This window comes from Girardinichthys multiradiatus, chromosome 4 (genome assembly GCF_021462225.1).
Source record: "Girardinichthys multiradiatus isolate DD_20200921_A chromosome 4, DD_fGirMul_XY1, whole genome shotgun sequence".
NCBI lineage: Eukaryota > Metazoa > Chordata > Actinopteri > Cyprinodontiformes > Goodeidae > Girardinichthys > Girardinichthys multiradiatus.
In genome coordinates this window covers 24372923-24385416 of record NC_061797.1, presented here as the reverse complement: position 1 = coordinate 24385416, position 12494 = coordinate 24372923, and the positions used below count along the sequence as shown (strand labels likewise).

Genomic DNA, 12494 nt, shown 5'->3' with positions numbered 1-12494 from the left:
TAAACGGATCCACACTTGTCTCCTTAAAGAACTCGTCTCTGAATTTTAAGCATCCTTGAAAAAGAATTTCAACGTCATTTTTACAATAACGAATAGCTTCTTTCTTAAAGTCAAATACCTCTTTGCTCGCTTCTGTGTACCAGCTGCTAAACACCTGTTGTTCTTGAAGACTCATGCGTTCTACAGCGTAGCAGGATGGAGGAGGAAAAGCCCCCACATACTGGAGATGTTGTTCAGAGGAAAATAGGTGGGGAAAAAAACCCTTGCTTTGATCGGTAAAGCCTAACGCTTTCGGCATGGCACTAAGCTTCATGCACATGAAGGACAGGCTATCAATGTATTTTAACCTGTAATCAGGGTCGGTTAAACAGATAACTTTACTCCCTACCATGACGATATGTGGTTTAATGCCTAACTGCAGCATTGCTGTGAGAATCAGGTAACCATCGTACCCCCGCGCATTGTGCGCTATTAAGGTGTAACCTTTGTACATTGGCCTCCTGAAATGCAGGAGAAATTTTTGGGTGCAATTCAGTCCATAAGCGTACCATTCATCACCTTTCAACGTTTTAGCACAGACCAGAAAGGGGGTATGCACGCCGCTCTCATTGACGTGGCATTCGAAATCATAAAAAATCAGTTTATCATCAAGCTGATTAATTGCACTGCAAGGCAGAATGTAACACTTATGATCATCGCATGTAATGTCTAGGCTGGGGGGTACATTTTCACCGCAAATACTGCATTTTACATTACACACATGTGGTTTATTCGGTTTACTGATTGGAATAACGTATATCCGTTTGCATACTTTACACAGTTTTACCAACTCACAGTCACTCATAGGCCTTTCAGCACTATTTCTGATGCGCGGTTCCCTGTGTCTGCTGAAACATGAAGAATTACGACAGATTCTTTGACAGCCTGCACAGCTTACAGGATTGCTAATCTCTTGCATACATTTATATGTTCGACACACTGGACAATAACCTTCACAATGGTGTGTATTGGCATTCTGATAGCTGGCGTAACAGTAATTACAAATATATCTGCACCCCATAAAACCTTTGAGATTTTTTATCCCATAGTAATGACCTTGAAATAACAGCAAAAACAGAGGGTTTGAACGATCGGGGAAACTGGTCTCAAATTTACACAGAGCAGTAGAGCCCGTGGTTCTGTGAAACACTACAATTTTTCTCTTCAGAGTGGTTTCAAATTTACCAATATCACTAAAAGTAACTGCTGTTTGCTCGTCAAGGCCTGCCTGATGCTGCCATCTCCTCCCCAGTTCTACAGCACGGTGATCCGTGAGCTCAGGATCAGAGACGTGTGCGAGGCTGATTGCAAAACATAACTAATTACCGGTATTGTTTATAATATACAAATGACGCATTTTCTTATTAAACAGTTCACAGTCTAACGTTCCTGCAGCTTTACGCTTAGAACCTCCTGCTGGGTCATTAACAACCTGAAGAACAAATTCCATGTTATTATCTACAGGTATATTTGCATTCGATTGTACTAAATCATCGAGGAAGTTTTCGAAAGCAGGCAGGATCATATTTCCATCATCTGTAACAGTAAATGTGATGTGACGATTGAGATTTTCACCCACTAATTCCAGCTGCACAACGTCGTTACGTCTGGTTAACGATCTCGCAGCGTCGGCTAATTCAATTATAATACGCATGATGTCTGTATAGAATGCTGCTAAATCTGGAACGTTACTTGGACAGGGCGGCGGTATGGTAAAAGGTCTCCTTATTTCATGGTTATTAAAATGTTCACGTTCAACCACAGCTGGAGGATCTCGCTCTATTTGATCAGAACTAACCGCTACTCCCGTATTGAAATGACCCCCGTGCTGATCTGCGGCGTGTGACGTAGAAAGATTCTGATGACTGTCAGGTGAATCATTTTCCTCAATGCTGCTGTGTGGAGACGGTTCGCTGTTCAAATCGGAAAGAGCCTGATTGATTACGTTTAAAACGTCACCGTGCTGATGTTCATTTATTAAATTTTCACTGTTAGCAGGAGATGCATTAACGGGGATTTCGTTAAGTTCATTAACTAAATTTCTTATTTCATCCAGGGCAAGTCTGATTACTTGATCAGAACTAACTGCTACATCGGTATTAAAATGACCCCCGTGCCGATCTGCGGCGTGTGACGTAGAAAGATTCTGATCATTTTCCTCAATGCTGTGTGGAGACGGTGTGCTATTTTCTTCTGCATTAACGGGAATTTCGTTAAGTTCATTAACTAAATTTCTTATTTCATCCAGGGCAAGTCTGATTCGGTTATCCATTTTCTATGAACATAAGAAACAAAATAAAAATAAAACTAACCTACAAAAAAAAAAAAAAAAAAAAAAAAAAAAAAAACACAGTGATCAGTTCAGTTTAAAATCACCTTGATGTCACCAAAATGCTTCTTTAACAGAATCTGACATGCTGCCAGAAGCGTTAACGATGAGGTCTTATTACGAAGATTCCGTGAGGCTGTAGAGACTGTCTTCCTGTGTTGTCCGTTTCTGTATCCAATCTGTCCTACCATCAACGTTACCTCTGTATGGAGAATGAACAAAAAATAAATAAATAAAAATATGTAATAATGAAATAATCACATTAAAGCTGAAAAAAAAAAAAAAAAAAAAAAAGGGGAATTCAAATTAATTCAGTATGTATGTATGAATTAAAACGTACCGTTCATTAAACCACTCACTAGCGTTGCTCTGCTTTGTAGCGCAAAGAGTCGCTGTCTTTTGGCCGGGGTTAAATATTCTGTAAAAACAGAAGACAATAAAAGTTATCTTACGCTGCGCAGCACAGCGTTCATAAATAAAACGAAAATAGTTTTTAAAATACACAAGTTTTTTTTTAAATCTTACACCGATTCTTTGCAGTAAAACCTCCAGATTTCACTTCTTGTTGGACTGAAACTGTGCCGTTCTGCTGAAAGCTGTCTTGATCTTTGAAAAGCGACCTTCTGGTGGGCGGATTCAATGTGGCATCTTTGGATGTATCTGTAAACAGGTTTATATGACATTTTATTGAACTATGCTTAAAATACATATATATATATATATATATATATATATATATATATATTGTTTTTATTTAATTTTTATTTCCTTACCTTGCTCCTGCTCGACAACTATGTCTTCCACAGAGCTCTCAGTCGAATCTGTAAACAGTTTTTTATCTGAGGTTTAAAATACATTCACTCTCAAAGAAAAAATAGATAGTTCTTAGGACTTACTTACTTTCTGGTGGTGCCGGTAACTTATCCGGTGTGTCTTCAGGGGAAATGATGATAATTGACGGAGGAGTATTCAAAGAATTAGTTTTAATTTCTGTGTTAAAAGAAAGTTCAGTTGTTGCGGTTTTTTCTTGTTTGGAAATAATTCGCCTTCTTAATTTTGACTGTCGATTCCAGCCGCTGAACCCTCCAACTTGATCATTCGGGTTTACCTCTCTCATCAAATCTATAAATTGAAACATTGTCAAGGGTTAACTATAATATATATATATATATATATATATATATATATTTTATTGCATTTAACATTTACTTACCATAATCTGATTGTGTCAAGATGAAATCATCAAGGTCATCAGCGGTGGGTTCTATGACAAAAGAAACAAATATATATATATATATATATATATATAAACAATATATATAAACAAAATTTGAGAACATTCACATGCATTTAATGATACTTACTTACTTACTTACGTTTTAAGATGTCATTGTGCTTTTGTGAATTATCAGAAGAAGAAGCCACAATTTCCGGGTTTCCTGAAATATTTACCGACATTTTTTCTTGTCAGTACTGGTATTTTTCAATGTAACAAGTGTTATGGTTCAAAGACATTCAGCATTTGAAGACCCTGACACTGAGGTTAACCAATGAAACAGAGCCCCAACATTTACACACAGTATTTATACCAGAACATGACAGTGTTATCTCAACTGCAAAGACTATGTTTTTAAGACCAAAACCCTTCTTGAGTTCAAAGGTGATATGTTATCTAAGAAACAGACGTAACTGCCCCTTCCTGACATCGCCCCTAACAGTTGTAACCCTGTAACTCTAAGATGAAAAAGTAAAATGTTTTTTAGAAAAGCTACAGGTAACTAAAATTATCATTCCTTTTTTTTTTTCCTAAAATGGAGTCTCTCATGATTCAAAAACAAACACATCATTGCTAGAGTCAATTTGTAACTTGGAAACAGTATACTGAAGTTCTTTTTTTTTTCTGTTAATCTCATATTCGTCTTACCTATTTCAGCTGCTTTTCCAGTATGTTGACGCAGAAGCTGAAGGTTTTTCTCGTTCCATCGATGTAGTGAAGCACAATTTTTTTTTTTTATTTACTTTTTTTTAGGTCTTTTCTATTTTGAACGGATTTAGACTGGCTCATATATTCAACAAATAGGTCCTGCTGTAAAGCAAAATTAACTTACAATTCTGTCAGGTTACACAGTTCCTTTATTAGGATTTCATGTGATAGGTCAACATTAAGTTGATTATACCTTTTAAAAATATAAAAGGATGCATGTCTTTTTTTTTTTTTTTTGTTTTTTAGATGTATTAACGCCTGAAAAAACATACAGATTATTAATAACACCCTTAAACACACCCCTGTGTGTTTTTTAATTGGCTCATTTAAGGCCTTCCCCGTAACACCCTTAAACACACCCCTGTGTTTTAATTGACTCATTTAAGGTATCGCCCCTAATGACGACAACCAATCAACATCCACTGTTACGCCCCTTGGACACACCCCCCTGCCCACATGGCAACCACATGGCGCCCACATGGCCCCCACCGGAAGTCCCGCCCTCACCGGAAGTCCCGCCCACCTGTCAAAATGTTTGATGAAAGGGTGCACTTAAATTCTCTTGCGTGGCTTTGTATGAGGGGCTCTGTAGATGGTGTGTCGACAGTGTAGAGGTGTAGACTCAAATATGAAAATACTCTGTTGGGACCACAGCCATGGGTACAACATGAATGGCCAGAATGAGCTTTTCTGGAACTTTCAAAATAAATCGCATTAACCCACTTCCAGCACAGCCAGGAAAAAGGGGTAACAGCGAACTTTCCGTGACGTCACTGTCCAAATAAAAGCACTGCTCTTGCTACATACTGTCTCTTCCACACGGGTCCGTGTGGAGCTGAAAGGAGGGACACAGCGCGCTAATGTCTCTTTGCTGGCAAATAGACATAACTCTTCAAACTGGATCCAAGAGTGTCATACGATCACGCAATCATATGCACCAAGTTAAGTAGGAATGAATTGTTGTTTGTGTATCTGGTATTCATTCATGGGCGTAATTAAGGTCCAAGCGTGGCTTGACTTTTCTCTCTGAGGTCTACAGAATCAAACTGTGTTCCAGAGAGTTCCCAGCAGAGACCCCGTCTCTACGACCCCGAGTGGAGCAGTTTCCCACTCTGAAGGAAGGACAACGGGACGGACCGCATCACCGTGGTTACAGCTGTAACGTGCAGTTTGGCTGGCCGACAGAGTGAGCCGCCCCTCCCCATGGCTACTACGGAGGTTGGCTGCCGCTAACCCTTTGTTCACTGTGGAAGCTTTGTTCAACTTTTCCTCAGCACAGTTCACCTGAGAGGTTAGGTTTGGGCAGAGAGAGAAGTATTTTAGAATTAAATAATCTAAACATTTTTTCGTTTTATGGGTTTGGTTTTGTTTGTGTTGAAACTCAGCTATCTTAGTGCTAGCAGATTATCTGCTCAGCACCACGTGCTCAGTTTGTGTGTTCTGTGTTTGTGTTTTTTTTTGTTTAAAGTTAAGACAAACTTTATTTAAAGGGTGATTTTAAACACAGATCGGCCATAACGTGCTGTCCACGCTTAAGCATTTTAACCCCTTTTATTAATGGTATTTTACAGGTATGTGTTTGATTCTGATGATAAGCTATAAGCTTCTTTTGTTAGCTTTAACCGCTAACAGCTAAGAACACGTGCTTGCCTACTAAGATCATTTACCCAAAAAGGTTGTTAGTTTTCAATTCAGTCAAATACTATTTTCCTAAATATTATTTTACCAAACTTGTAAACTAAGTAAGCACCATTAAGTCCATTTTTCCATAAATATTTGGTTCTTATTCAAAATAATATTTATTTAAATATTATTTTACTCAATAAAGGCAGCTAATTACACACTGTTGAGAATTGGTCATCCAGAAGGTTGGTTTCATTCAGCAAATCATTCATAAAATATTATTTTATTAAAATATTTTATCTGATCTTGCATTGTGAATGGCTGTCTAGATGTTGCTGATTATTGCCTAAGTTAGTTCCAAGACTAACTTAACTTCATTTCCAGATTCTTCAAGATAATCCTTGGTTCTCAAACATAAACATTGCATGGTAATGTTGCATCACTCCTTTTGGTCATGATTTCCAATCATCTTTAATCTCCTTGTTTATATTGTACATAGCCCATTAGTCTTCGTTATTCTTTCATTCTGCTTGGTAGTTTAGTTGGATTGTTTTAGCATAGTAAAGTGTTTGTTGATATATGTTTGACTTTAGGGTTGACTTATTTTTGTTAATAAATTCTTGTATTTTTAAGAAATTGTGTGAATTCATTCCATATATGTGCAGAGTTTTGCTGTTCAATAATGTCAGAGCTTGGCTCATCCCTTTCAATTTTGTCCTAATACCATCACCTTACTGGGCTGGTATTCACAGGACAACCCATAACAGACCGAAATATTATTTAATAAAATATTAATATTAAATAATATATTCATATTCATAATTACAATAACTCCAAGCCAATCTTAATGTCTTTATTTTAAGGGTATGGTCACCTTTTCTTTGTTTTCTTGCCACCTTATTGAACTAGTAATATTTATTTGGTGAAGCCCCAGAGGAACCCTACTACAATGTACCACCTAACCCTATATGATGTAATTAAGAAGAGCTCCACCTTGATTACAAGACAGTGTTGCTTACACACAGATAATTAGTTTTACCAGCGATGCCTTAGGGTATCTACCGTTTCACTTTGTAGGTGTCTTTTATGCATAATGAGTCATTTTACATGTGCTGTTCATCAGTAATTTATAAAGATTTAAAATTAAGTACCCTTCATTTCTATATTGCTTTCTGTGCACCTTTTAATTGAGTTTCTATACTATGCTTTCAGTACAACTACAGAGTAACATCAGGATGTTACATGCTTTATTCAAACATATCATTCTGGGGGTTTGGGATTTGTGGCTTCCATTAAGTCGTGTGCTTTTTGTTATCAGCAATAAACAGGATTTAGATTATAACACCAATTACGGAGGTTACTCGTGTTTATATAAGCTGGTGACCCATCCAGCCCATTAAGCAATGTTCACTCATCAAAATGAACACTGGTTGGTTCTTCCGAACTTTTGGTGATGCTGTAGGTTCTTTAAAAATTGGTGAGACTGTAAAGAGTCTTATTTGCTGGAAAAATTATTAACAATAGAAGCAGCAATATAAACCATTGAATGTAACAAAACATCCTTTTCATAATGATTTTCATAAGTAACTAGTAAGTATCAAAAAAACCATAAGCAACAACTATCACTAAGATTTGTCTGTCTATTTTATGACCATAGGTATTAAAATTCTCAGAGATTAATCACACAGCATCATTTAATGACTGAGTTTACACATTTACAATTAAAACCATATATTCATATCATATAAAAAGACACAAGCCTATTCCTCATTCTCTGACAAGAATTCATAGTAAACTGTTCTTGTCTTAGATCAGTAAGAATTACCAAAATTATTACTATGTGCTTAACACCAGAATAATGAGAAAGGCTTTTTTTTTTTTTTTTTTTCTCAGCACACCTATTGGTTACTGTAATTTTGGTCAGTTTCTCCAGACAAAACTGGCGTAACTGAGCTACGTTTGTAGGTCACCTTGCTCACACACACATGTTCAGCTCTAATCATAAATGTTGTATGGGACAGAGATCAGGGCTTTTTGATAGCCACTATAAAACATTGACTGTGTCTCCCTTAAGCAACTTTGTATCCTAACTGATCTAAAAAAAGGAAAACAATCAGTCTTTTTTAATGTCAGACAATGAGAAAAAAACCTGGGTCTTTATATCTAAATGCCCAACCTGCATCTTATGCTAGGGGATCTCGTAGTTCCATATCATCCAAACAAAGCAATTTGCTCTGCAGATCGGTCAGTTATCAGACTATAGTGTAACAAGCTGGGACAGGAGATGTATTTAATTGGACATGAATCTGAATTTGGTTGAATTGGACATAATTGTTTTAGAATAACTTTTAATTAAATTTTATTCTACTTGATTGCATATGAGTTGGACCTGTTCATCCCGTAAAGAGCCTTGGTGTCAAGTGCTTTCCTTTTGTCTTTAAAGATTAAATGTTTCTTTTCACCTCGGTTTTCTAACAAGAACGCCTCAGCTTGACTCATCTATAACTTGCCACTAGATGGCGGAATAGTGATGAAATCCTGAGCCTTGATGTCTGCTCCTGTTCTGATTTTATTAATCACACATGTAGGTACCTCAATAAAATGTGTCCTGACTAATAAAGTCAACATGAAAGCAGACAAACCTTTTTAAAATGCTGGCACACATTCTGACATGTAAATACACAGATCGAGCACAGACTGTTCAAATAAAGAAAAATAAATAAAAAAAACATCTTCACACATTTTTGCCGACGGAAAAATGGCATCGCCACTCCCCTTTATGCGTGCCTTGTCTGTGTGCGCGCATGTGAGCCCGGCAGGGTACAGCTTTTTGACAGTCGGTCAATATATGAGTATGATCCACTGATCACCCACCGACCTGATCAGACCCTACCATTTCAGCGTCTGATCGATGCTTCTTGCAAGGTGGGTTGTCCATCGATACAAGGTGAAACGGAGGCATCGTCTTTGCCTTTCCTACTTTCCTGAGTAGGTGAAGCCGATAGCCGCTATGAGACGACTAACGGGGAAGGCGAAGGAGGAAACTTTGATCGAGCTACAGAGCACCTCGGATTCTCAGATCGCAGGTGATTACGCCCATTGTTCTTAATAACATCTTTTTTTATTATTATTTGAGTTTGCAGTCATAGTGAAAGTGAAATATTTGTGAATAAGGCTGGCATGCCCCCACCTGATGAGGTGAAGCAGCACGCTGCGTGTTGCAGTAGTAATCCTCTACCCGCTGAGCTGGTAAACCTACTTAAAGTTAGGCCGCTATACTGTAGCCTATTGGCGTGTTCCCATGAGGATATCACATCAAGGTCAAAATAGGTTCACAGTTCAACAAATGCACATCTTTTCTTGAAACTGATCTTTTCACAGACAGCATGGTACTTGTGTTAAAGCATGTACATTTTAAGTATAGCCAACCGCCTTACGCATAAGGAGTATGTTATGTTCAGCTCAGAGAGTGAGAGATGTGTTACAATAGTAGAGCTACCCATATAACGGTGTTTCAAGAAGCTATCAGTGTGGACAGGTGACACAACAACCATCATGGTCACTATAATTCTCCATCAAACATCATCACTAATGAACCCATTGGATTTCATGGCTTTTTGTTAAGATGCATAAAGCGCAACATAATTAGAAGTGAGAAAAGGCTATTTCTCAGAGTCAGATAACACTTTGACAAAAGTTGTTGCCATCAGTGTAAAATGCTGAGATTAAACAGAAAGTCTGGTCACATATAATCTGTGTTTGTTGTCAGTGTGCAATGAGCGACTGACTTCTGTTTGTCATCAACAATAGGGAAGTCATTACATTTGAAAAATTTAAGAGTGCATGCATCTGCAGTAAAGTATAAATAAAACTGATGATGGAGAAGAAATTTGTACTCAAAGGCCTGTTATGCTTTAAAATTCTTTATAATAATGTATGACCAGATGTCCAGATGTCTGGAGTTTCGGATTATATGATCAACAGCAGCAAAACGTGAAGCACTCAACATGTCGATTACATGTTGATTTTAATTCCACTTTGTAAAATCTAAGTCTCATTTATCCAAGGTAAGTTTAAAGTCTTCCTCTGAACAACTCCAATGAGTCTGATGGTAGATTAAACTCCTAATCCAGTGTGAAAGTACCCAACTTTCAATACTTTTAGATAAAGGTCATATTCAGTTTTTATGTCATTAAAAATAAATATTAACATCTAACCATTCTAGTAAAATCTAGCGAATTTCCGTCAGTTTGTTTTTTAGAGAATATGAAAAATAAAACAAAACCTTTTCTTTCACTCAGTGACAGTGACAGTAACATATTTATTATCAAGCAGTTGTGTTTGCCCTTTCAAAACCATAATAACATTGGCAACTACCCAAATGTTTACATAACCATGTTCTTAATATAGTGGATTGCTCCCTATAACATCACTGACAGCTTGAAGTCTTTTTTGTAAGTCTTTTGTAAATGAGGCACCGTTTTTGCAGAGGGTAAAGATGCCAATTTTTCAAGGCAATAAGCCTTCAGCTTATGTTCATTCTTATTCTGTCTTGCATGAACTGCAGGTTTTAGATCTCAAAGTGGCTCAACAATATTGAGGTCAGGAGACTGAGATTACCTCTCTAGAAAGTAAACTTTTCACTACTTCAGACAATGAGAGGTTGAATTGGCCTTGCATTTCTTAATATAGATATAGACATAAATATATCTTTTATGTCCTTTTCCTCTTTTATAAAGTTTAACTACATTGTTCTGCAGATCCTTTGATAATTATTTTTGCTTTCACCATGACTGAATCCAGCAGCATTGACTTGTACGGGACTGTCAGAAACCTGAATGCTTGCTTGTTATACACACCTTTATAAACAAATACAGTTGACAACAGGTGAGGAAAGTTACATTAGAGAGCTATTTAAACCAATTGTATATTAACTTTTGTGTACATTATCAGGCCAAAGCTTCCAGGTTATGTAAAGTTTTAAAGAGGGCCCATTGGGTTGGTTTTGTTGTCATTATGATTTAAAAAGAACCAAAAGGCAATTGTTTGATAATAAACGGACTGAACAGCCGACGAATGCGAGTGACAGAAATGTTCTTGTATTATCATTCATTTTCTCTGACATGAAGTTCTACTATTAGGTGTAAACGTATCAGCACAACTGTATTCAAGTTAAAACATTTGGAGACTTTTGCACAAACAGTGTGATTCAGGTGATTAAGTAATTTATTTTAGGTCTTTACTACCAGCTTCAACAAATCTTAATTGTACTGTCAGGATAATTACCTCCCTTTGTCTCTACTGTTTTTGTTTTTTTTATAAATAACAATCCAAACCATTGGGGGAGCTTTTGGGATTTTTTTGTTTACTATTTTGAGCTGGTTCAATACTGAACTGAATTAAAGCTTGCTTAACAGGAACAAAATCTCTAGGTAAAACCAGTTTAATTCTCCTGTATTTTTACAGTCATTCAGCATCTTGGTTTTCATATGAGGAAAGAATATCCATGCCATGGTTTAATTAATGAATATATTTTGTGTCTGTTTCTTTGACATTTTGGACAATAATCACAGGTTCAAAATAATCAGGTTCAACCCATCCTGGATTTGCTTCAAAAGCTCAGTAATTATCTGGGTAAACGAGCTCTGCATTAAAGCTGATTATATTAAAAGAAAAACAAAGAAACCATATTACCAACACTCCTGATGATTCACTCAGAGTTCAGTGAGCATAATGAACTCTTCAGCCAACATTTTGTGTTTTAATTTTATCCACCTACTGGTGTTTTGCTAGTGGAGACAGGTTCTTTAATTATCGTTGGTGAGGTAATAAACTATTCCTGCTGTGCGGAGGCGTTGTTCAGGCTCTTATCAGGACAGACCCTCAGGAACATGCCAAAGGGGAAACAGAGAGGAGAGGAAAGGCTCTGTCTTCACTTATATGTTTGAAGTGTGTTACCTTGTTCACAGCTGTCCAAACAGTAATTCATTGACAGCCATGTAACATATTGTACAGACAAGTGAGCACTTAATTAACTTGGGTATTATTTTCCTAGACCTTAAATAGCTAAATGCAGCTTTTAACTTCTATACTGCTGTGCCAGATTTATTCCACCAGCCAGGAAGTGAAACACATGTGGCTCTTCTCTTGCTGGTAATAGTGATGACTTGTTATTTTCAAGATTTGTGCTCATTTGAGCCACTAAAGTCATCTTGATGTCAGAGGTGTAGCAGAGCAAACGAGTCGCTATGGAAACAGGCGTTGTAATTTCATTATCCCAATAGATAGCCACAGTTAAAAGGTCTGAGTTCTCTGTTTATGTTTCCGACTTGAGTAATAGAAATGTATTTCAAACAGGCATGAAAAGGTTTCTGATTTTCCACAGTTTAAATATGATTAAAAAACAAACAAACTGTAGTTCTGTAATTTGTGCATCATTACAGACATGGGTTGGTTTCAAGGTGAACCACAGTTTTAAAATGTCAACAATTTTGCATCATATGATTACTGTGGTTTAAA

The 12494-nt window shown here is 36.9% G+C and overlaps 1 protein-coding gene across 2 annotated transcripts in view; it reads left to right on the top strand.

Annotated features, from left to right (window-relative positions):
• Positions 1-8780: 8780 nt before the first annotated feature.
• The window catches only part of ano5b (anoctamin 5b), a 34675-nt gene continuing 30961 nt past the window's right edge, over positions 8781-12494 (top strand). For both annotated transcript variants that reach the window (XM_047363761.1, XM_047363760.1), the window contains exon 1: positions 8781-9061. In XM_047363761.1, the coding sequence (XP_047219717.1) occupies positions 8986-9061 (76 nt within the window). In that variant the 5' untranslated portion in view covers positions 8781-8985. The remainder of the gene's footprint in view (positions 9062-12494) is intronic.